The sequence below is a fragment of the Malus sylvestris genome, chromosome 17 (assembly GCF_916048215.2).
Source record: "Malus sylvestris chromosome 17, drMalSylv7.2, whole genome shotgun sequence".
Lineage (NCBI taxonomy): Eukaryota > Viridiplantae > Streptophyta > Magnoliopsida > Rosales > Rosaceae > Malus > Malus sylvestris.
In genome coordinates, this window is record NC_062276.1 from 23,852,880 (window position 1) to 23,879,833 (window position 26,954).

Consider the following 26,954-nt stretch of genomic DNA (forward strand, 5'->3'; position numbering starts at 1 on the left):
CTCTAACAATCTTTTCCCAAATAGATTGAAAATTATAATAATAAATAAAAGTAGGCAGTTTATAAATCTATGTAGAAAATCAGTAATGACTAGAGCAACCTTAGTTTTACGCATCAATTATTGAAATTATTTGATTAAATATCAGTGTCATTTCTTATGAGACCGCTCATAGATAACCAATAGTTTTTATCTTTTTAAGAGATAAATTTTAGAAAGTAGAAGCGTGTCTTTATTTGGAACTGTTGTGTATAGAGCATAGACTATAATCAATCAGTTTTCTTTAATTAGGTTGTAAACACAGAAGTCCCTCCAACGAATGAAATAAGAATACATGTACAAAAAAAATGATTTGTATTAAAGAGAGTATAGGTTACAATCTAGGTGTAAAATTTTGATCATCTAATACAATCTCCAATGATGTGTGTGTGGTTGATCCAAGAGTCATAAAGACTTGACCTTAGTCACCGAATGCCCAATAGTTTGACGTGTGATGTTGGAAGAACTGGCATGTGTCAGTGGTGCTTGGTGGTTTTTCACGAGAGTGGTGAAGCACTTTTTGGTTTCTCCAAAGGTTTGGACTTGCTTCATTTCTCTCAAGTAGTAAAATTTGATTCAAGGGGCGATGAACACTTGACCTCAATCGGGCTAGAAGTTTCTTTAAGGGCAGTCGAGGCTTAATTTTGAACGAAACGGGACCACGAGCGGTTTCACGTGGTAGCTGGGTGGCCTTCGGCTTTTGTGTGGATGAATCGGCACTTGTTTGTTGCACTTGTTGATTCTCTATGAGCTTGATGAAGAACATGAGAGTGTTTGTGTGTTTGAATTTGGATTTGGTTGTGATTATGTCTAGAATTTGGTACTAGACTAGCTACGTACCCTTTGCGAGATCAAACCAATGTATTTCCAGTTTGGGCTTAGGTGCATCTTTGTGCTATTTGGGATTTGGAGCGGCTTTGTGTTATTTGAATAATTTAGTAGTTAATGGGAATTTGACCCATTAATTTGACGTGGTTTACATCCACGGAATTTGAAGTGGTTCACATCTAGGGATGGTAGTTCTAACCTTTAAACCCGATAATTGTGGATAACAGCCCGAATGGAATGGATTTGGATGTATTTTGGATATGGGGAAAAATTATGAATATTATTCAGTTATGGGTTTGGATATAGTTATAGGGGTTCCCAATCCGTATCCTACCCTAATAAGCAATAGTTACATTGTTTCTTGCAAAACTTAAGCAATAGTTACATTATTTTCATAAAAACTAAACAATATGTAAATTATTGTTTCAAAAAAAATTAAACAATAGGTAGATTATTTTCGTAAAAAATTGAATAATATGTACTTTATTTTTTGGAAAAACAACTAGTAGATACATTGTTTCTTATAAAAATTAAACAATAACTACATTATTTTTATAAAAACTAACAATAAGTAAATTATTTTCGTAAAATTAAATAATAAGTACATTATTTTCGTAAAAATTTAAATGTGTTGAAATTATAGCATTAATGCTCTTATATTTTTACCACACAATATATATCATGACATTAATTGTTGTGATGATATATATCTCTCTTAATTAATGAAACCCTCTTTGTCAACCAAAAGAGGGTGAAAAGACTACTTAGTCTTCTATGACACAAAAAAAATGATGACCAATAATGTAATTTCACAGGTCCAAATTTTACTGTTTTTTATTGAAGCCTCACTTATAGGTGATGCTAAAATACCTCCAATATTAAAAAAAAAAAAACAAAAAACAAAAACCTCCCACTCCCCCCATGTTCTCTCTCCCTCTCTCGCTTTCTCCTTCTCATTTAAAAAAAAAAATGAGGATATCCTCTTGACCGTTAGATTTGGCTATAATAAAATCATGTAGTTGAGATTTTATAGCCTGTGATTTAATCTCAACCATAGAATTTTATTAAAGCCAAATCTAATGGTTAAGAGGGTGTCCCCATTTTAAAAAAAAAATGGTCCCTTCCCTTAAAGGGCTTGTGTGTGTGTGTATATATATATAATGAGTGGTATTTTAGCCATCCACAAATTTTAAAATGAGTGAAATCAAACTTAATTAATGATTTTACTTATGTGGAGTCTAGTTAGTAGGTTTAATTATGAGAAAAAAAACTATGTTAGGTTTTAAGAAAAGAAAATACATTTTCAAGGGGTAAAGTATATTCTTTGATTAACGTTCTCAGGACAGTCAATTAACCCTTGACAAAACACACGAAACTTTAAAAATCATCGTGCAATGTATTTAGAAAAATAAATAAATAAAAATTATTTTTTAAAACCTTTGCGCGACGAGATTCAAAATATTTCGTTGCTTAAACCTAATTTATTTTCCTTTTATTTAATTTTATATTTTAAATTGTAAAAAAAAAAATTCTTTCATACTTTTTTATTATTATTAAATCTTTGCACGACGAATATGAGTATTTTGTCATCTAAACCCTATTTATTTTATTTTTTATTTTATATTGTTATACTAAATTATTTCTTATTTTTTATTATTTTCTTTGCGTGACGAATCAACATTTTGTCACCTAAACCCTATTTATTGTGTTTATTTATATTTTCAATTGCAAATTAAAATTATTTTCCTTTTTATTTATTTTTTAAACTTTGTGCGACGAATATTAATATTTAGTCATGCAAAATCCTTAAATTTGGGTGAGTGCTGAAAATGGGATGCAGAAAATTTATTTTTTATAATTTGTGCGACCAATGATTCATCGCGCAAAACCCTAAAAATTTGGTTGGGCACCAAAAATGTGAAGAAGGAATTTTAATTTTTTTTTTTAAGACTTGGTGCAACCAAGTTGTATGATTTTTAAAACCAAATTAACTCCATAATTTTTTCAATGTCTCTCTCTATTCTCTTACCTCTCCTCTCTCTATCCCCTCCCCAAATCCGACCCTCTCTCTCACACTCACACTCAAGCTCTCCTCTCTCTCTCTCTCACTATCTCCTCTCACTCTCTCGAACCTCTCTTCTCTTTCCCTATCTCTCACTTACTCTCAATCTTGTCAAAAGGTATTTTCTCCCTAAATTTTAATTTTCTTCATGAATATCTGTTTTTGGAGTTGATTTTGGGTTTGAGGTCGGGTATAGGCTGAGGGGTAGATTTTAGGATCAGATTTGGGGTAAGCCGATTTTAGGGGAGGTTGTGTCATTTTTTGATATTGTTTTTTGGTTATTTGACCTTTTTTTATTTTTTTATTTTTATTTTGCAGGGAATCGTTGAGACTTTGACGCGGAAGTTGAGGAGTTGAAGATTAGGATGCTATTAGACCATATCCCCTGCCACCACTGCCACAATAGACTTGTATTAGGATTTATCATTATACTTTGTTAATTTATATGTACATTTTTATTATAATGTATATTATCGATTTGATCACAATTTTTCACCTGTAATTTTATTTTGAATATGTCAACTCAACTTAAAGTAATTAAAAAAATAAAATAAAGCCATGCACTTAAATTAAATTAAAAAAGTAAAAATTTTAAAAAATTGCACTACAATATATTTCGTCGCGCAAACAATTAATATAATTAAATTAAAATAAGAGAAATAATAAAACAAAAAGTTAAAAACCTTGCTCTAAAAAATATTTCGTTGTGTAAACATTTAATTTCATCGCGCAAGATATTAAATTAATTTAATTAAATAAAAAACCAAAAACTTTGCGCAACAAAATATTTTGTCGCACAAAGTACCTTTGCATGACGAAGAATAATTTTTGTTGCGCAAACCCTATCTTCACGAGTTTTGCGCAACGAACCCCGTGCGATAAAAATTTCATTGTGCAAGGTTTTGAGAGACGAAATCATATTGCGCGACAAATCTTATTTCATCGCACAAAGTGTTTTTTGTAATAGTGTATATATATACATGTACGCACATACAAAAAAAGATAATTTGAAATGAGAACCTCCTTCAACGCTTATTGTTGAGCATGAATCTTATATCGGGAAAGAAATGACCTTGCATGTGCTTATAAGTGAATGAGTTATTCATCATATTGGCAATTAGTTTTATGGTAAAACCTCAACTTTCTTAACTTATCATTATTTTCATTGGTCAAACAACATTAATTAAAATAAGATTACCTCTTTTGTACTAAATTACAAAGGAGCGGGTTTCTAATACAATGTAGCTTTTACAAATCTACTTTTACCACTTTCCGTTTATCCTCGACAAATTTGAGTGTGAGTAATAATAGTTACCTAAATTTTTACTGAAAATTGTATGAGATGGACGAGGTGAATGTGAGGTAGTATTACTGTGTGTTTAACTTTGAACCTTTACTAATCTTTCCCTTAAAGGATCCACTCTCAATCAATTATTTTTGGTGACCGTTGCGTATAACGACCCGACCTTGCCATGTTTGTAACACGAGATCTTCACATGCATGCAGAATGAGTATATGCATGTGGTGGTGTACTCACGAGCACATGTCCCGTGCATGATATTTATGTTCATCTCTCATGAGACATTAGACATGGCTAAGATAGGATTGGGATGCATGACTCATATGGCATCATAATTAAAAAATCACGGTTACTATTGTGTCTCAATGATAGCCACGAAAATTAATTAATTAAAAAAAAGGAACAAAAAGAGAAATAAGAGCTTTTTCAACTTGGTGTTCATGAAAAAGAAAGTATAAACTATAAACCAAGGGACAAGAGAGATTTTAAACTAAAGAACAAAAAAACCCATTAAGCTTTTGCTTTGAAATACACTCCAAATATGTTCGTTAGTGTTAGTATTAGGAGCCCATGGGGTCATATGGGACAAACAAACTACAAATCTAATCGCAAAAATCAAAAGAGACTTTACTTTTCTTGGAAATGACCGATATACAAGTGAAAGCATTGGAGCACTACTTTTGTTGGGTAATCGCCTTTTGGTTTTGTTAAATGATGTTTTAACACTTATTTTATTGTTTAAAAAAAAATAGATATGTTATTTAATTTAAAAAACAAGAAACGCGTGATTTTTTTTATGGGGCTAAATTAGATAGTGAGTATATAGAGTACTCACTAGGAAGTATCTAAGTATTATCTGATATAATTATCCTTTTTGTTGGAGAAAAATGAAACATAACATGTGTTACAAAATCTTATTATGATCGAAATTTCAACTTGATGGTAGCTTCTCACGGGTCGTAAAAGTCCGTAGCCAACATTTTTCTCTTCCATATGATTCCGCAAACCATGTACACTACTACGTCTCCTTACACAGTTATATGGACGCCTTAAGAGAACTCTAAAACAGAACCTGTTGGGACGGGTCCATAGACTTGAGAGAAATTACAATGGGGGTTGTTCTGTACTGAATAGAGATTGGGACCAAGATTAAGGGGAGGAGGTGTGTTGATTAAGATGTTTTTCAACTTGAGGACAAGCAAGGGCACATGGAGAGTCGAAGTGTCCCCTCTTCTCATCAAAACTCCTTCGGTTTGAGAGGGTTAAAAATGCCTTTCAATTCCCTTGTTGTAAGGACAACATGGTCCTTTTCAATTTTGTTCTTTCCCCCGTCCAATGGACATACCATCTCCTTTACTTTTTTGTCCCCTTCCTCACTACTCAGCTCAACATGCAACCTTTGAAACAAATTAAACGATCACCCTCTTGAACATACTGCAATCACACACTAAGATTTTTATATATAAACCGTTAATATAACTCATGTCACATGATGAGAGATACAAAATAAGATGAGATAATCTTAATCATAGTAAAATATGTCTTTTACTCTCTTTCTCAACTGGGACATATTACTTTATTGAAGGAAAAAGATTAACATCAAAGTTTGAAAGAGAAATTGAAAAGAAAACACAAACTAATAACATTCCATATAACAGTGCATGAACTGACACCATAAATTAATTAATTACGTACTAAAGAGATAGATGAACTTTTTACCAAAAAAAGAGAGATATGAACTAATTAAGACAGTGCATGAACTTCTTTAATTTTCCAGAAACGTATACTGATCAATAGCTTTGTTAGTACAAGGGCATATATGAAACACCACCATCCAAATGCACAGTCCCCCACCAAACTAGTTATATTTATATTTTAGAACGGTATATTTCAAAAAGAAATGCATGAAATCTTCAACCAAAAATAAAATAAAATAATGCACATGTAGTAATTTTCTTGAAACTTCTACAGTACGTGAAATTCTATTTTGGTTTTAACTTAACAAACATATCACTCTGTTTTGGGGTGGAGGGCTTGGACAACTTGTCACTATCTTGTCCGCCATCTCTATATATACTCACTAAACCTTATCTTTCTTTTATATCATCATCCTATGTTTTCAAGCAACAAGTACTACCACCATTATACTTGTTTCTAATCCTATCTCCTAAATCTTCAGAACACCCTTCATTTTCTTCTAACCACATAAAGCACAGCCCCCAACCCTCATCTCTCTCTCTCTCTCTCTCTCTCTCTCTCTCTCTCTCTCCCCCCAATTGAACACAAAAACTCTACTGATCAATATGCCTGCAAGACTCTCTGATGCCTTCAAATCCCACCCTGTCAACCTCCAACTCAAACACCCAGATTTCAACTCATTACATGAATTGCCAGACTCCTATGCATGGACAAACAATGATGATCACTACCCATCTTCCCTAAGCTCATTTGGGGCAGACGATTCTGTTCCGGTCATCGATCTTTCCGAACCCAATGCTATTAAGCTCACAGGCCATGCATGTAAGACTTGGGGAGTCTTCCAAGTCACTAACCATGGCATCCCACAGAAGCTTCTTGATGACATTGAGTCCGCAGGCAAAAGCCTTTTCTCTCTGCCAGTCGAGCAGAAGCTCAAAGCCGCCCGACCGCCGGACGGCATTTCAGGCTATGGTTTTGCTCGGATATCTTCGTTTTTTAGGAAGCTCATGTGGTCTGAGGGGTTCACTATTGTTGGCTCACCAGTTGACCATTTTCGCCAACTTTGGCCCCAAGATTACGAAAAATTCTGGTATTAATCACATTAATTAACCGCAATATTAATATATTTTTAGTTTGTTGTTTTTTGGGTTCTTGTTTTGGTTGGAGAATACTATGTGTAGGCAAAATGCCAATTTCTTTACCATAATGCAAGTTGCAAAGGAACTGTAAGTGTGTGATAATATGGTAAAAGATTATGGACCCACTAAAGAAGATTTGGTATGTGAGAAATAACCAACATAGCCTCCTTGAGATTAGTTTTGAAAGAGCTATATACATGTAAGTGTTCTTTTGACAAATAAGAGTGTTTTGACTGAAAAATTTTAAAATAATTTTGGGTCATAAAAGCACTTTTTGAATACTTCTGTAAGATATACATCTAAGTGTTGTTTTAGAAAGCATTTGAATTTTTTTATTATTTTTTTGTATGTTAAATTTTCAACCTATTTTTAATTAAAAAAAAAAAACTTTTAGCAAAAACGGTTATGAGGGCAAGTGCTCTCTAGAGATGCGGTCCCAAAGAGATTAAATCTGTTTACTAGCGCATCTGTGTTATATTATGTAATGTTATGTATTATACGGTGTTATGATTTTTATTTTCTCTTGTTTTATTTTTGTAGCAATATCATTGAGGAATATGAGAAGGAAATGAAAAGGCTTGCTGGGAGGCTGATGTGGCTTATGCTTGGCTCACTAGGCATATCCACGGAAGATGTAAAGTGGGCTGGCTCGAAAGGTGAATTCAAAGGTGCATCAGCTGCCTTACAATTGAATTCTTACCCGGCTTGCCCAGAGCCAGATCGGGCCATGGGTTTGGCTGCACATACGGATTCTACCCTCCTCACAATCCTCTACCAAAACAATACTAGTGGTTTGCAAGTGCTTCGAGACGGCACCGGATGGGTCACGGTTCCACCAATGCCCGGTGCTTTGGTGGTCAATGTTGGCGATCTCATCCATATATTATCTAACGGGGTGTACCCAAGTGTCCTTCATCGGGCAGTAGTTAATCGCACCCAACATCGTCTATCCATAGCTTACTTATTCGGTCCCCCGGCTAGTATCCAAATCTCACCCCTATCAAAATTAGTTGGTCCAAGTCATCCTCCTCTCTACCGGCCAATTACTTGGAATGAGTACCTTGGCACCAAAGCAAAACATTTCAATAAGGCACTTTCATCGGTCAGACTTTGTGCTCCTCTAAGTTCATTAGCAGATGTAAATGATCATAACAGCGTAAAAGTAGTCTAGGGTAAATAAAATGTTTACATTTTCTACAAAGGAAGTACTATTTTTTGATGTGAATTTTTTGCCCTTTTTGCAATTGGTTGGCCATGTTCTTGGGAATTCTCATGTCTTGGAGCCTTGTGAGGTGCAAATATGTAACACAAAAAAGGAAAAAAATAAAATAAAATTGCTCATTACAATCTAATGGAAGAATTGAATAAAAAAATCTCCAAGAGCCAAAGCAAATGAATCAAATATATTAAATCAAATCATATTAAGGGATACAAACAAAGAGTCCCTTCTGGCTGCTGGTGTCCTTTGTCCTAGGGTTTGAAAGAGAGAGGAAAAATTGCTCAACTTGAAAATTCCAATAAAAGACACATAAACTGACATTTTTTTTTATGCCTCGGGTACAAAGGGAGATCCCCTCCAAAGAATAGGACATGTGTCGAAAATATATGGTGTTGAAAATGAAATCCAATTAATGGACAAATAAAACCCAACCTTTTATTTCCCACAAATTTATTACAAGTTAGAAAAATAAAACATGAGGCTATGAATTGTAATGATTGTTATGTTGATCTCAAGAATATCAGGCCAAAGCTGTCGCTTGTGATAATCGCTTTCTGTGTGATTGAACTCAATAAATGGGAATGCAGAATTATTTTGTAAAAGACAAACATATATATTGTCAGGCATTTCTATGCCCTAAATTGTCCTGTGAGCTGCATAAGCTTCTAGCATTGTCTCTGCCACCACGTTCTTCTTGGCATTGGCTAGCAATTAACCCTAAAAACGTTCCTCTCCGTTATCATGCGATGAGGCAGATTTTTACCTTTGGCTTAAGTTTTCCTTTCTCATCTTTGATAAGGAAGCTTGTTTCCTCACCTCACTCTTCTCAATTAAGCTATGTTTCAATATCAGAAATCACCATTGGCCGGACAAAAGTTTGCGCGACAAACTAATTTTTGTCAGGTTACCAAGACACTTTACCCGACAAAAAAGAGAGGGTAAATTACACAAAACTACCTCAACTATAGGTCGAACGACACTTTTATACCTCATCTTTTAAAAGTGATAATGTCATACCTCATCTTATGAATTTGTGCCAATGTCATACCTCCGTCAGTTTTTCTGTTAATTTCTCTGTTAAATGCTGACGTGGCAAAAAATAAAGCCCACTCACTAATCCAACTGGATTAAAAAATAATTAAATATTAAAAAATTAAAAAATTAAAAAATTAAAAAACTAAAAAAAATAAAAAATGGCAGGGATCTAGCCTTCCCTGTCCTCCACCCGCACCAACCCTTTTTCTTCTTCTCTTCGACAGCCACCAAACCCTTCCCCGTCCCCCCAACCTTCCTCCACCACCCTCTCTCTCTCTCTTCACCACCCCACCGCCTCTTTTCCTCCATCTTCACCACCCACTGAAGAAACCAAAAAAACCAAGCCCATAACCAGATCCCACACCAAAAAAAAAAAAAAAAAAAAAAAAACCAAACCCACGGCCAGATCCCCTTCCCCTCCTACACACACCCAGATCCCCTCCCCCTTCTACACACCCAAACCCTCAATCCCTCTCCCCCCCAAACCTTTGTCACTTAATGCATGTGTGTGAGAGCGGCAATGGATTGGGCTTGTGGGGGAGGAGGAGGTGCAGATTGTAGCCAGATTCGGGTGAAACAAGCTTACTACTTCCCAAACACTCTGAAAGACCATGCTTCCTATGCATTCAACAACTACTTCCAAAGATTCAAACACAAAGGTGGGGATCCTGCAACTTCAAGGGTGCAGCTCTAATTGCAGAACTTGACCCGAGTAAGTACTTATTATCTTTTTCTTTTTGTTTTTAGGATAAACCCTCAAAGAAGGAGAGAGAGAGAGAGGCGAGAGAGAGAGAGAGGGTGGGTGGTGGAGGAAGGTTGGGGGGATGGGTGGGAAGGGTTTCCGGTGGGGAGAAGGGAATCTGGGTTTTTGGGGAAGGGGGAGACAGGGATTGGTGTTTTTTTGGTTTTTTGGTTTTTGTTTTTTGTTTATGTTTTATTTTTAATATTTAGTTAATATTTAATAATTTTTTTTAATATTTAGTTAAGTTTTTAATATTTTATTATTATTTTAATAGAAAGTGGGTCTGAATCAAGCCAAGTTAGCATTTAACTGAGAAATTCACAGCCAATCTAACGAAAGGTATGATATTGTCACAAATTCGTAAGATGAGGTATGACATTGTCACTTTTAAAAGATGAGGTATGAAAGTGTCGTTCGACCTATAGTTGAGGTAGTTTTGTATAATTTACCCAAAAAAAAAAATGATCAGGGCAAACCTAGTCAACTTTTAGGGTTTTGTCAAAGGCTTTGTGCAACAAAAATATTTCGCAAGGCAAAGTATGTCTCGTCGGGCAATATTTAAGTGCCAAGGGAGAAAATTGGCTTGTTATTTGTCACTATTTGCTAAACGAAAGTTTTGTTCGTCGGCTTATGGAACTTTTCCCGATGAATCTTTTTGTGGGGCAAAGTGTACTAGTGGTTGAGCAAAGGTCCACGATGAACTGTCAAAAAAACCATCAACACTTTTTGTGCTAGACGGCGTTCTTAACTTTGCCCGTATAACTTTTTTGTCGGGCAAAAACTTATTCATTAAAGGGTATGTGCCTTCTCTTTCTCCTTCTCCTTTCTTTTCTTCTTCCTCCTCCGTGCCGATGCATCCCTACCTGCAAAAATCTTTCTCTCTCTCACTCACACTCACACTCACACCCACCTCATCACCCATATCTCCCCCATCTCTCCCTCTCCAAATTGATTTAAGGTTTTTTTTTTCATTTTAATTTGTTACATTTTTTTGTTTAATTGTGTCGTTAATTAATTTTGTTTGTTGTAGGTCTATGATTGGATTGAAAGAAAATTAAAGGAAAGGTATCACTAGTAGAAAAAACTATTTCCGTGACGAAACTTTACGCGACGAAATTGTGGAATTTTTCATGTTAACGGGCCGAGGGCCCACACCTGCACAATCCTCAGGTGTGGGGTTTTATCACAAAATACCTTGGTGTTAGTTAGGTGAGGTAATTCTATTGAAAGTGCTTTCTCTCTTCCCTCTTGGCCGATGTAGGACAATGGGCGTTCCAACACTCCCCCGCATGTGAGACCTCATTTTGTGGGTCACACATGGAGATCCACACATCGGCAACCACGTGGAGCCAAGTCAGGGCTCACCCATCATGCGGGGCCAAACGGGGACCCACCCAATCACGTGGCGTCTTTGGCCTACGTGGAGCCATGTCGGGACTCACCCATCATGCGGGGCCAATGAGGACCCACCCAATCACATGATAGTACGGGCCAGTCCCCTGGCTCTGATACCATGTTCCATTGGAGCACTCTTAGGAAAGAGCACTCTACTTCCTAAGTAAAACTCTTATTGGTGCCAAGCTTAACTACTCACAGATCAAGAAGATATGCCTTGCCTTAGTCTTTGTCGTCCAAAAGATAAGACACTACATGCATGCTTACACCGTTCACTTGGTTGCTAAAGCCAACCTAGTCAAGGACGTTATGTCCAAACCCGTTCTGACAGGGCGACTAGCTAAATGGGCATTGCTTCTTAATCAATACAAGATCATTTACGTCACAGCTAAAGCCGTCAAGGGACAAGCATTAGCAGACTTCCTTGCCAATCATCCAATCCCAGCTGATTAGAAAATCTCAGACGACTTGCCTGACGAAGAGGTGTTCTACATCGACATCTTCCCTGAAGGAAAATTTTTGTCCTAGCTAAGAACATGTGAGAACATTTGAACACATATGCAAACTAATAACACATTAAAGTAGGCATGCATTAAAAAACAATTCTAAAAACCCATGACTTTCAAAGCCTAGTGAATGGTGAACCACAAGACTATTTAACAATATTAAGGAGAATGAAGGATTTAGAGATTCATTACCCTTGAAGCTCATCCTTGTTTACATAAGGGATTCACCCAAGTGGAGGGTCTTCAAGTCACTTCCTAGCTCCTTGGATCTTCCTTGTGTTTTTCTTCCTTTTGATGCTCCTTTGCTCTTTGAGGATGTGAGGAAAGGATCTCCAAGAACACCAAAGATTTGGTGTCTTTAAGTCTCCACACCAAGGATGAGGTGTGAAGATGAAATGGATGACTTAGAGAAGAAAAGATTGCTAGCTAATTTTTCCCTAAGTGGCCGGCCTCCTTTTAGAGAAAAAGAGAGAAATTGTTTCTCTTCTTTGGCTCAAGAAAACCCTAATGAGAAAAAGCTATAAAGTTGACTTTATACTACATCACATGTGAGTGGCAAACTTGTAATTAATTCAAGTTTGCATCCACTCACCCTTATGGCCAGCCTTGTCTTTGTTATTGGGCTAATTGCCCATTTTGTTTTAGTTGTCATACAACTTAAACATAATGGGCCTTGTGGACCAAAACACTTTTGGGCCCCGAAACCCAAAACCAACTTAAAAAGCCCAATACGAACCTTTCGTAAAATTAATTAACTAATTAATTAATTAATCTTGACCATTCTAAATTAAACCATTTAATCGCTTATCCATCTCATTTATATTTCTTCACTTTCATCCTTACTCGATGTACGATCCATTAGGTTCCAATTAGCGAGGCAGTGGGCGATTGTTACTCTTAACGATCGATTGTGAATTGAAACAACATTTCAATTCTCCCTTTGTTGAAGATTAGTGTTTGCTAATCTTCAGGGCTTCCACAAACCATGAGTGACACCTAACAGTATGTCATGGCTACCCAAGCTAAGTAGAAGTGGTTGGAGAACCTATCCAGTTACAATTACAATGCAATACGGTCATTCTCTAATACAATACTCTTAATCACATTGTTTGAGTGATAGTTTGTTTCATGTCTACTATCCAATGTGATACTTCTTTATATGATTCAATTGAATATGATTTGGAACAAACTTCCTAAGTCATATTCACATGCTTTGGCCAAAGACTCCCGAATCATATCTTAGAGTATTCTCCCTCTATCATGGAAGGTTAGAGATCCCTTGTTGTGCATTCATATGCTTACATGACTAGATATCTTGACCCCACCAATGCCGTGGACACTCTCGATGGAATGCCTTTGACATGATCAAAAATCAAGGACCTAACCATTAGACATCTATGATGCCTCAGGTCAAAGGATGACTTTGCATATTGCAACTAACGAGTTCTTACATGACATGTATGTTTGAACTCTCTTTTGATCGTTGTTCAGTCTACTCGATTACCCTTTCAAGCACCTACGTGTTTGTCTTAGTGTCCAACACTGAATGACTTGAGACTAATCATACTCACGCTTGAGTTGACATAACACATACTAACCTTAGCGGATTGTCAATGCCCAATTGGCAATCCTATGGCTAGGAGCGTTTTAGGAATGAACATAAGAGAAAGGTCTCGCTAATCTAACTTACTTAGATCACTTCTCTCTCAGATTAAATACTTTCCTTGGATTCCCTTATTGCTTAAACACATGATACAATAAATAGTGATTAACAATAAGCTTTGCCCTTCATTAAACATATAATAGTTTAATACAATAAGTATTCCAAAAGCTATTACATCAAATGAGTGGCTTTGTGGGCATACTTCCAACATTCCCTACATTGACAATGTTCTTCGACTAATCCGCACGTACGGACAGAGCGGGGGGCAGAATTAGTATTCATGTCACCACAAAGACAAGCACTACCTTATTCTTTCCAACTAAGCGAGTTATGCTCCAACAACGTCGCTGAGTACCAAACATTGATCATTGGACTCCAAATGGCAATCGACATGGAAATCACGTATGGTGATTCCAAACTCATAATCAATCAACTCTTAACTGAATATAAAGTAAGGAAAAATGATCTCGTCCAATACTTTCGGCTAGCAACTTAACTACTACAACAGTTCAAGGCCGTGATGTTAGAATATGTGCCAAGATAAGAAAATCAAATGGCGGACACTCTACCTAACCTAGCCTTAATTATGGCACTAGAAAAAGATGAAGCTGCGGACGTGCCAGTTTGCCAAAGATGGGTGATCCCACTTATTACTGAAATGTTACTAGATGACACAAACATCGTCTCAATACTTCCAGTCGACACTGAAGGATGAAGACAACTGCTGATCGACTACTTGAAGCATGGAAAGCTTCTAGATGATCCTAGAGACCACTCTGAAATACTTCGACGAGCACCCTGCTTCCTCTACTACAAGGAAAAACTTTACCGACGCTTTTTTGAAGGAGTACTTATAAGATGCCTAGGTGAGGAAAAAGCCAATCAAGCCATAAAAGAAGCACACTCAGGCGTATGTGGAGCACATTAGTCTGAACAAAAACTACACTTCCAGCTCAAGAAAATGGGTTATTACTGGCCAATCATGGTGAATGATTACCTGGAGTACGACAAAAGGTGCTAAGCCCGCCAATTCCATGCCAACTTTATACATCAATCGCCTGAACCATTACACCCTACAGTTGTTTCATGGCCGTTTGATGCATGGGGATTGGACGTCATATGACCAATCACACCAAAGTCATATGTAGGAGTAGCCTACATCATTGCCACAACATATTACTTTTCTAAGTGAGCTGAAGCCATACCCTTAAGGGAAGTCAAGAAGGAAACTATCCTCCGTTTCATCAAATAGTATATTATCCATCGATATGGTGTGCCTCGCTACATCATAACTGACAATGGAAAATAGTTCTCCAACCGACTTATGGACGAGCACTGTGAGAAATATATGTTGAAGCATCACAAGTCTTCCATGTATCATGCTCTGACTAACGATCTTGCGAAAACATTCAACAAAACGTTGTGCAACCTCCTGAAGAAGGTGATCGGCCGAACAAAGAGAGACTGGCATGAAAGAATAACCAAAGTGCTTTGCGCATACAGGACGAAACACCGTACGCCTACTCAAGCTACGTCGTATTCGCTTGTGTATGGTGTGGAGGTTGTTTTGCCACTGGAAAGTCAAATTCCCTTACTAGGGATGGCTATACAAGAAGGCTTGACTGATGAAGAGAATGCAAAGTTGCGTCTTCAAGAGTTGGAAGCACTAGATGAGAGAAGGCTCGAAGCTTAGTAGCACTTAGAGTGTTATCAAGCACGACTCTCAAAGGCCTTCAACAACAAAGTTTGCCTTCGTTCTTTTCAAGTGGGAGATCTCATCCTTGCATTGTATATGCCTATCATTAGGACACACAAGACGAGAAGCAAATTCACCTTGAAGTGAGATGAACTTTACGTAGTACAAGAAGTCTACATAAAAGGTGCTTACAAGATCTTGGAAGAAGATGGTTTAAGGATTTGCCACATAAACGGTAAGTTCTTGAAGTGGTACTATGCCTAAGGAAAAGACACACTCCTGGCCCGCAAGAGCATAAAATGTGTATGGTAAAATAAAAATAAAAAAAAAGGAAAAAAACAAACAAACAGAAAGGCGCCTTCACAAAGGTTAATCATATGACGCCTCAGTACTTGGTGGAACACCAAAAAGAAGAGGCACCGAAGGTTGATTATTTGGAGTCTCAATACTTAGTAAAACTCAAGATGACAAAGGCAATATATGCCTTGGAATAAAGACACAAACCTTTGATAATCTATTTGAATCCGACTTTCGGATTCCTGTAGCTAGTCAACCTTTCTTTTCATGCTCGTTGAGTAATTATTTGTGAGTATGTGAAATTCTCTATTTTTGTGCTTGAGCCCTCGAATCTCTTGTCTGAGACTTGCCACTCAACTGTCAATGATTCAACCCGGTGAGTTCTAGCAAGAAGGCGTTGACCCATATTCGATATAGAGCCCACACACTGAACACTGAAAGCCAAAGTGTCTTGAACAGCCAACTCGTTGGACCGCTTGGATAACATCCTATTATTGTTGGGGGTGAGAAGATTTTTAGCTACCACCGTACCTGTTATGTCATTCTTCATCACATAATCCCCAACTGTAAGAGGACCATTAGGGGTTAAGAAGGATGGGTGCCATATGTTGTCTTGAGAAGACATGTTTGCATCTTCAACAACATTCACATCTAAACGACGATCAGATGGGCAAGCCATTTTTAGAAATGATGAAGGAAGAATGTTAGATAAATTTCAAAAGTGCAAAAAAGGGGGAAATTTCTATAGGCAACATCTTTTTAAACACAATTGATGCCTCTATAAATTGAAGAGGCAACATGGCCACTTGTTTAGAAATCGAAGAGGCAACATGGCTACTTGTTCAGAAATAAAAAAAGGTACTGCTATCCGAATTTCAAAAGCCATATTTGCCTAAATAAAGTTTGTTGGCACTTTTTAGATGCAATCTCAGCTTTTCAGATATCACAGGCAATTTTGTCAAAGATCTCTGACAAAGTTGAAACACGTAAATTTTACAGTTCTAATTACATCACTGTGGTTGACAAGTGTAAAGGAACAACACCACTAGTTGCTATGAGGAAATCCCTATACAGGTCGATCTCCGTCTACCATGGCAAAGCAGACTAGCAAGAATGGCTGACTTTGTGCATTTCTAATGAAGCATCTCGAAATACTTAGTTTTCTTCCTTTCCAAAAACACCTCTTCAACCAAGTCACACCAAAGCAAAAGTATCTCATATCATCAGGGTCGAAAGTAAAAGTATCTCATATCATGCTTTTTCCGTGTCTTTCCCTTTGCCCTTGCTCTTACCTACAATACAAGGAGAAAGAAAGCAATCAATTAGAACTTGAAATCAAACTTCCGATCTGGAACTGATTGCCCGAAACCTTTGCTTGGTTGCTTACCTAGCATTGCTCTCGAGTACTCATCTTCAACTATCGTTAGGTCTCGAGTTTCCTTAGCAAATACCTTAGAACAATTGATACCATGTTGGCTATTTACACTGAAGCTGCCAAGCATGGATGAGTCATTTAGAAGTGATGTTTTGAAGGACCATTCAAAGGAAAATGTTGTGCGCCACTTTTGCTATGCAAAAGATTAAAGCAGAATGATCAATGATGAACCCACAGTGCCCAGCTATGGTCTCAAAGCTCGCCGGCAATACAAGGATGGTTTCGAACAACAGCAACAAGCAACATGTCTCCGTTGCCGCAATACAAAACCTTTAAGTCTGGCCTTGGCGACCTACTTGTTTTCACTGGGGTAGTTGAATTGGCTAGAATCACATTTACAAGAGAACCTGCTAAGAACAAAAAAAAAAAAAAAAGCAGAGAAGAATATAGCGATGATAACTTCGTCATCTTTGAAACAATTGGCAAAGGAAACTGCAACTTCTTCATCTGAGCCCAAGCATAATGATGAGCTGGAACAGATCACTATAGCACGACGCCCTTCCCTGTAAAACCGCATAATCCAGATGGAGGAGTCTGAGTCAAATCCAAGCTCGGCATTGTTGCTCTAATCAAAGAGCTTGAGAAGCTTTAATAACATTTCACTGGCACCGTCGCCGAAGAGCAAAGCCTTGCCATACAATGCTGTTAAATCGCCACCATCGCTATGGAACTCTCAACTTCCTTGCTTGGATCTTCCAACCCAGTTTAAGATCAAGCCAAGGAGAAAGAGAGCCATTAACAGAACCTGAAATCAAACTTCCAATCTGGAACTAATTGCTTGGAACCTCCTACCCTGATTGCTTACCTAGTATCGCTCTACTAAGGAATAGATAAGGCAGCAGAAGATACCACTTCTGCCTGAGGAACAGATAAAGAAGGTAAAATTGATACATCAAATCAGTGGAGAGTCAACAAGCACAACAAACATGTGTTGATTCATCCCCAACAAAGCCGAAGATCACCCACCACGTGAAACCGCTAGTAGTAATGTTTTAGTCAAGATTAAGCCCCAGCGGCCCTTGAAGAAATCACAAGTTCGATTTAAGATCAAGTGTCCACCGCCCTTGAATCAAATTTAGCTCCAGATAAATGAAGTAAATTCAAACCTTTGGGGGAAACCAGAAAACCTTCCAGCCAAGTTTAAGGTCAAGCCTTGACGACCCTTGAAGAAACTCCCAGCCCAATTCAAGATTAAGCCTCGACGACATTGAATCGACATCTACATTGAGGAACTTCAAAACACATCTTTTACTTGTGACAAAAACATGAATACTACATGCCTTGAAGTGGGGGCATTTGCAGATATCGAAATTTCGGTAAAATAAATGTTGACCAACGCATTAAAGTTTTGACGTGTTAAGGCCTACATGGCATGCGCCACATGTCGCATAAATTGTACACATGGTATGTGACTCAAAAAAATCGAACGAGTCATCAAGAAGGACACGTGTCAACATTTGGCATAAAGGATTTATTTGATTTAATGTTAATTAAATTAAAGACCAAGGCTTGCAAAAGTCTATAAATAGGAGGAAGAATTCACTCATTCTCACCAATTTACAAACCAACACATTCACACATCCAAAATCCTTGAAGCTTTAAAACTCCAAAGCTCTCAAGCATCCAACCTCCCAAATTCCCAAGAATTCCAAAGAATCGAGAAAGCACTATTTGTTCTTCACCAAAACCTTTGAAGAATCAACAAGCACCCCTATACATGTCGGTTCTTCCTTCGCTATAAGCCAAATCCTTGAGGTCCTCGTTCATCCAAGATCAAGTCACCGCGACCCTTGGGTCAACAACCATCACAAGAATCAACAAGCACCACTACACTTGCACGTGCCAGTTCTTCCTTTGATGCAAGCCAAATCCTTGAGGCAATCGTTCATCTAAGATCAAGTCCTTGCGACCCTTGGATCAACAACCATCACAAGAATCAACAAACACCGCTACACGTGCCGGTTTTTCCTTTGCCGCAAACCAAATCCTTGAGACAACTGTTCATCCAATATCAAGTCATCGCAACCCTTGAATCAACAACACATCTACACATCTACACCTTATGGAGATCGAATTAGAGGATCAAGTTTAAAAGAGATTGTAACCTATAAATTCATTAATACAAAAATATTTCTTTGTACACGTGTTCTTGTCTTATTTGTCACAAGAATCTTCGTGTTTACACACACCCTGTTTAAGGTTTTATGGCAGATCGTTGTGTTTTCAGGCCATTTCTCGGACGAATTGAACTTGGCAAGGTATGAAAATTCTTCTCCTTGGTGTGTTCTACAATTCAATAAAATTTGGAAATTTTTAGAGTTGGTTGGAAAATTTGGTTTCTGTTCGCTAGAAACCGGTGCCTCCATGGTGCGTGGCCTGTGGGCCGTCTTTGCCTCATATTTGATATCTGTTTGATGTGATTCGATTATTTGAATCTAATATCATAAGTGTCCACCACTTGAATATTATAATTAATGGTTTAATTAAAAATGGCGAACTACGAATGACTTGATCCCGTTTGAGGGTAAGTAAGCAATGTAACAAAAGGTTAAATGCAGCCATAACGTAACCGAAACAATTTTAATGGTCCAGAAGTAAACACAAGGACCAATTGGACCAAATAGAAAACATAGGGCCTAAATTGGGCAATAGAGTAAAACACAGAAACTATTTTGACATTTAAGGGGAAAGAAAACTACATTGCCTCAATTTATAGTTAGGGCCAACTACTTTTTACACCCTTCAAGTTTGGGTGCTTTTCAAAAGAAGTTGCAAAGTTTTAATTTACTCATAGCCAATTTTGAAAACTACTTCGAACTTTATATGGGAAAGGATCCACGCCACTACATTTTAGACACAAATTTTAAAACCATTAGATTAGTCCACTAGCAATGGTTGACAATTAAAAAGACAAATTTCATAAATAAAAACACACAATGAAAAGAAAAATATGAAACCTTTTTAATTATGACTCTTATTCTATCTCTTCGTCTTCACCAACAATCTCTTTTGTTCTCCATTCTCCTTAATCTTTGTTGAAAGTTAACCTCAATTTCAAGTTAATACTTCATATACAATGCTGACCAAAAATACTTCCATTTCGCTTCTCTATCGCCCCACAATCTTGGTTTCTTGTGTCTTATGTGAGAAATATTTTTGCTTCTGCTAAAAGATGTCAAATGTTAATACTTCCCAATCCTAGAGATAAAATAGCGTTGGCTAATAGTACAATTTTGATTCTTGATACTCAGGTCAAAACAATGGAACTCTATTAGGCATGAGCTTAGTCAAATGAGTTGTTATAAATGTAAGACTTCATTAGGGTTTAATGAAGCATGTTCTAGGGTTTGGTTGAGTCAATCTCTGTTAATAAGGTTTACATGTGGTATCCGTTAGAAATATATGTATAAGGATCGTTAACAATCAAACCCTAACCCCAGTTCAGAAATGTAGCATGGAATGATAACTGCAGCAATTGTTACGTTGTTATGCATGCAGCGATTATAACAAGTAGTAAGGGTTTACTTACTTGTAGAGGAAGACATTGACAACAAATTAATCACTTGTCTTCTCTTCTCTTGGTTACGAAATTGATCCGAGAACACTCAATGGGAATGTTTCTTCAAGAATGATCACACACACCCGAGAAGAGAGACCAAAGTGATATATATACGTACTGCAACTCATCCTCCCATCAAGGATGCGGTTACAAGCAGTTTCTCCAATTAACTGCTACCTAATTCAAATAATTATAACTTGAAGTTTCCCTCCTTTGTGGCTCTAATCTTGTATGAGTCACACATATAAGTCCTAAATGAAATATAACCATTTTGTTCTATATAATTGCACTAAACATGAACTGATGAAGCTCACTACATTTTAGGATTTTTTACATTCTCCCACACGAGCAAAATCTGTTCATTATTCTAAATTGCAAATATACATACAAATGTGATCACTAATTGCATTTTCTCAATGACTTTAACAACTATATATTGAAAATCCACCAGTTGAGTTTTAAAGCTATTAACATTGAATACAATGTCAGAACTCTAAAACCACAAACTGATTAAACTCCAATACATCTGTGTTGTATTCGAGAGAACAAAATTATTGGGACATAATTGCATGCAAGTCGAATACTCCCACATTTCCGTGGTCACAAGGTACTGCAGATACATCCAATACTTTAATATTATTAAGCATCTTGAAGGCATTAACCTTTAGCATTACAGTACATGTATTAACATTATTACATTACTGATAGCGTACACAATACATACAAATTTATATTGCTTACTCCCACATTTAAAGAACATCAAATGTTGATTGCAAACCCATTTTCTGTACATGTTTGTTGAAAACTGTAACATTCAAAACCTTTGTCATTGGATCTGCAACCATCCCATGTGTGCTGATATGCTGATATGTTGAAAATCAATTACACCCTCTCTTACTTTATCGTGAACCCTTCAAATACTTAATATCCATAAGTCTTGATGCCTCTGATCTCTTGTTGTTTTTTAGCAAAGAATACTGCAGCTGTATTATCAGAGTACAGCTTGAGTGGTCTTTCAATGCTTCTCATAATTTTCATATCATAAATTAAGTTTTTCATCCAGTTACACTACTTCATTGCCTTAAAACAACCAATATATTCAGACTCTATAGTAGACACTGCTCTTGTAGTTTGTTTCTTGCTTCTCCATGAGACGGCACCACCACACATTAGAAAAACATAGCCATTGGTAGACATTCTGTCATCAATGCATCCACCTAAGTTTGCATCAGTATAACATACCAGTTCCAGATCATCTACATGATGATAACACAACATATACGACTGAGTCCTTTTCAAGTATCTCAACATCTTTTTACCTGCATTCCAGTGAGCTAACCCTGGATTCAATTGAAACCTTCCTAAGACACTTAACAAAAAAGCCAAACCTTTGCATACATCACACTGCCAATTAAAGAAGCACAAGGCTTGTCCTTCATGCTTTGCACTTCATAGTCAATAATAGGACATTGAGATAATGACAACTTATTACCTTTGCCAAGTGGCAAATCTCCACCACTGCAATTCTCCATATTAAACCTTTTGAGAACTTTATCAATGTAGGCTCTCCGTGACAAGCCTAACCATCTTTTCGATTGATTTCTAGCAATCTCAATGCCTAAAACATAGTGTGCTTCCCCCAAATCTTTCATGTCAAAGCTACTGGAAAGCATGTTTTTTGTTTCTTTAAGCAAATAATCATTAGAACTGGCAAGTAAAATGTCATCCACATAGAGAACCATAAAGATAAAGGCGGATTTTACCATTTTGAAGCAAATGCAGTTGTCAATCTTGTTCTCTACAAAACCAAAGTTTGTCACAACTTGATCAAAAATTTTATACCATTGTCTAGATGCCTGTTTGAGTCTATATATTGATTTGTTAATTTTACAAACCATGTGTTCCTTATCATTTTCAATGAATCCAGTCGGTTGTTTCATATATATCTCTTCATCAAGACCACCATTCAAGAAGGTTGTCTTAACATCCATCTGGTGTAGTTCAAGGTCAAAGTGAGCAGTGAGTGCCATGATACTCGAAATGAATCTTTGGTTGAAACTGGATAGAATGTTTCATTATAATCCAGGCCCTCATTCTGTGTACCAACCTTGCTTTATATCTCTTAATCCTTCCTTGTGAGTCTCTTTTAGTTTTATGCACCCATTTACATCCAATAGGTATCACAGTTGTTGCAGGTATAACCAATGTCCAAACACTATTCTTTTGCATTGAATCTAATTCATCCTCTATGGCAGCTTTCCACTGTGAGGATTTGAAGCTCTCCATTGCTGCTTGGTATGTGGTGGGATCATCATGATCACCAATGTTAAATTCAACTTCTTGCAGGTAGCACAAATAATCACTTGGAATGGTAGATTTCTTAGGCCTACTAGACTTTCTTGTTTGAATGGGTAAGGCTTCGAGAACATGTGATGAAGTTGATGCAGGTGCAGCTATTTGTTGTAGTGTATTATAATGGAAATCATTCTGCAATGGATCTGTAATAACATCTTGTACTGAATTACTTGGTGAAGAAGACATATGTGCAACATTCCATGTTTGTGAACTCTCTATTGGTACATGTATCAAAACACTCACAATGGCATTTGTAGTACACTCACTCTCAGTGATCTAAGGTTCTTCACATTTCTCTTCAAACACATATGAAGTTTTGGAATATAAGTGTATATCACTACATCTTCAATGAATTTGGCATTGTTACTCTCCACTATCCTAGTTAATGCATTACTACAGTAAAACCTATAGCCTTTGGACCTTTATGCATAACCCATAAAATAACAACTAGTGGTTCTCATGTCCAATTTTCGTTCATTTGGATTATAAAACCTAGCTTCATTTGTACATCCTTAAGTGTGAAAATGAACTAGACTAGGCTTCCTACCTATCCACATTTCGAATGGTGTTAATGCCACTTTTTTGGTTGGAACCCGATTCAAGATATAATTGGCTGTTTTCACTGCTTCTTGCCAAAGAAATTCTGGCAGTTAACAATGAGAAAGCATGCTTCTTACCATTTTCTTTATCTATTCCTTCTTTTAGCAACACCATTTTGTGTTGGTGTCCTAAGAGTTGTATACTGTGTTGCAATTCCTTCTTGTTCCAGAAATATGGCAAATGGACCTTTTTGTTGTCCTTTCTCTGTGTACCTTCCATAATATTCACCTCCACGGTCAGACCTCACAATCTTAATTGATTTTTCCAATTGTTTTTCAACTTCTAACTTGCCATTCTTAAAACAAGTTAAAACTTAAGACTATTCAGAAATCAAATATATGACAGTGTATCTTGAAAAGTCATCAATGAAGAGAACAAAGTATGAATTTTCAAAAATGGTTCTCGTTGGAAATGGTCCACATACATCTGTATGTATGATCCCTAAAAGATCATTGCTTCTTGTTGCTGCACACTTGTTTGTTGAGGTGTTAGTTTTGCATTTAAAACAGTTAATACATTCCAGTCTCATTAACATCTTTGGCAATATTCCATTCTTAATTAATCTCATCATCCTTTCTCTTGAAATATATCCAAGTCTTTGATGCCAAAGCGTGTAAAACTTGTCATTTAGGGACATGCGTTTTGAAGCAGCATGCTCAACATTGAGACATTCCTAGTGATAAGAACATTCAACTTGCCAAAGATCACCATTTGGAAATGCATAACCAAGTAGATTGTCAAACTGATTTTGAAAATAAAACTTAATTTGATTAGAATCCCCTACAAATGAAAAACCATCTTTTACAAACTGCATGATAGAAAACAAGTTAAAACATAGCCAGTTGATAATCTCAGTTTGACAGAACCAACAAATTCAACTGCAACTTTATTCCCATTTCCAACATAAACATTGTAGATTTCCTTACTTGTTCTCTTATGGTTTTGAAATCCCTGCAAAGAGTTTGTTATATGTATAGAACAACATGTGTAACCACTAGGAATTTTGAGGAATAAAAATCATATTTGACTCTACTGTTACAAAAACATTGATTGTCGCTTTACCTTTCTTGATCAACCAAGCTTTAAAGCCAAGACAATCCTTCCTCAAGTGGTCATCAGAAGGTCAGAAATCACATTTTCTTTTTTTACACTATTGTGATTGTGCTTAGGTCCAGAAGCAATGGAGAGTGCATTTGTCTTCATAGGTAACACAGTGGACTTGCAATGCTTCTTGGAACCAGAAGTTGTTCCAGCAGTTGATATGGACTTCTTGAATGAAAATGGCTTATTTCCCTTATAATTCTCATTTCTATTAACACCAGTGACTTTCCCTTTGCCTTTTCCTGTATGCACAAAGTTAGCAATCTCATGCTTCTGCATATGGCTCATTAATGCTCCAATTCTCCTTCCAAGTGTTGTAGCTCACTTTAAGTTGTTCATAATCACTGGACAATGAGTAAAGAGCCATGTGAAAAAGGAATTGATCAGTGATACCAATGTCTAAGGCATTTAATTTGTTGGCAATGTTAACCAATTTCAGCAAGTGTTCACGAACACTCCCTGATCCATCATGTTTGGTGTTTATCAGTGCTGACAGATAAACACTAGTTTCAGCCTTGTCTGATCTTTTGAACTTTTCCTCTATTCTGTCCAAATAATTCTTAGCCAAGTCACAACTAGGAATCCCTCCCCTCACATGCTCTTCCATTGCATTATGCATTATAAGCAAAGAAACTTGGTTTGTCCTTTCCCATTTTGCAAAATGTTACCTTTCTTATGTTGTACTTGCATTTGTCAAGGCTGCAGGTTGAGGAACTTTAAATGCAATACTAAACTCCAACATGCGAAGATTCATTTCAAGTTACTGCTTCCATGTTTTGAAATTGTTGCCATTCAATTTCTCCTTATTTACTAGGCTCATCATGTTGAAACGTGCTTTAAACCAAAAAGAATTTGGAAAAACAAAAAAAAAACCTCATAAGAGCAACTCCACCGTGGGAGCCCTCCCCCCAAGCAATACACTATGCTATCCACCCAATGAACAGTAACTGCCCTAAGTGAACAGTAACTGCATTTTGCATCTCCACCATTGCACTTCAATAGCCTTGGCAATAGGCAATAAAATATTAGTATTATTTTTATTTATAAAATAATACAAAATAATTTTATTTGTAATCTCGGATAAGATTTTTAATCGTTCTCGATGCACCATGTGTCATTATCCGAAAAGTTATAAAATAATACAAAATAATTTTATTTGTAATTTTGGATAATAGTTGAGAAAGATAGGAATGTGATTGAAAGTAGTTGAGAAAATATGAAATTGTGGTGTAAGGTAGATGATAATGAGAAGGTATTTATAGAAAAGTAAAAACAAATTTTTAAAAAATTTTTAATTTTTTTTTTCGGATTTTTTACAATTTTTTATTCAACTAAGCAATCTCTGCCGTTGGATTTAAAAAAAAAATTGAATTCCAACACTTCAGATTGTGCCACGTGTCACAACGGCAACATTTATGATTTTTAAAACTGTTTTTTCTTTTATTTATTTATAAAGGTTAATAATATCAACTGTTGATCTTAAATCCAACGGTTGATATTAAATAAGGTTTTTTTTATTATTTTATTACCATTGCAAATCAAACGGTCCAAAATTTTTTACCGTTGAGATCGAACGGACCATGGGAAGCCACTTGGCTTCCCAACGGTAACAATTTTCAGTGGGTCACAGGCCTCAATTCCTGAAATCCTGTTAGCCCACGCGCCCATACGCGCGCTTGAGGGGTTCGCGCCTGACAGAAAAAATAAAAAAAGTGGCTGACGTCTAGGTGACGTCAGCCATGTGTCATAAAGCCCTCAGGCTCTCGGGCTGGCAACTCCTACCAGGCCCCTCCCTCGGGCCGGGCCTATCCCTCGTGCTGCCACACGGTGGACTCTCTCACTCGGGCTCTATGGCCCTGTTCACCAGCCTTTCCCCCGAGCACCAGCCAACGTTGGAACTGCTATAAACGTATATGACTAAGAATGAATTCTTAACTTCTTGTCACACTTCAATTATGGTTTCAGCTACACCTTTGGGCAAGAAACTGACCATACATAACTATGAGTTCCAAATTTACTGCATAACCAAATCATGAAATTTTCCAATACTAGATGTAAATTTCACCTTTGGGTGTATTTGAGTACACAAATAGCATGTTTTTCATGATTTCCTATACACTGATTATGCAAACGAACCCAGCAAACTTACTTCTTTGGAAGTGTTTAACCTGTTAATGTTTGCATATCACCATGATCCATGCTACTACATTATTCTGAGATGATAATTTAGTCCTACACTTTGGTGTTATACTGAATTAGTCTTATAATTCATTGGTCTGATATGTTTG

The 26,954-nt window shown here is 36.7% G+C and overlaps 1 protein-coding gene and 1 pseudogene across 1 annotated transcript; one reads left to right on the forward strand and one right to left on the reverse strand.

Annotated features, from left to right (window-relative positions):
* Positions 1 to 6,348: 6,348 nt before the first annotated feature.
* LOC126610153 (gibberellin 3-beta-dioxygenase 1-like) lies at positions 6,349 to 8,307 on the forward strand. The gene is made up of 2 exons (XM_050278135.1): positions 6,349 to 7,014; positions 7,604 to 8,307. Exons 1-2 carry the CDS (start codon positions 6,530 to 6,532, stop codon positions 8,232 to 8,234), a joined length of 1,116 nt encoding a protein of 371 aa, XP_050134092.1. The 5' UTR covers positions 6,349 to 6,529; the 3' UTR covers positions 8,235 to 8,307.
* Positions 8,308 to 24,487: 16,180 nt separating this feature from the next.
* On the reverse strand, positions 24,488 to 25,273 carry LOC126611898 (uncharacterized; annotated as a pseudogene).
* Between the last annotated feature and the right edge of the window lie 1,681 nt (positions 25,274 to 26,954).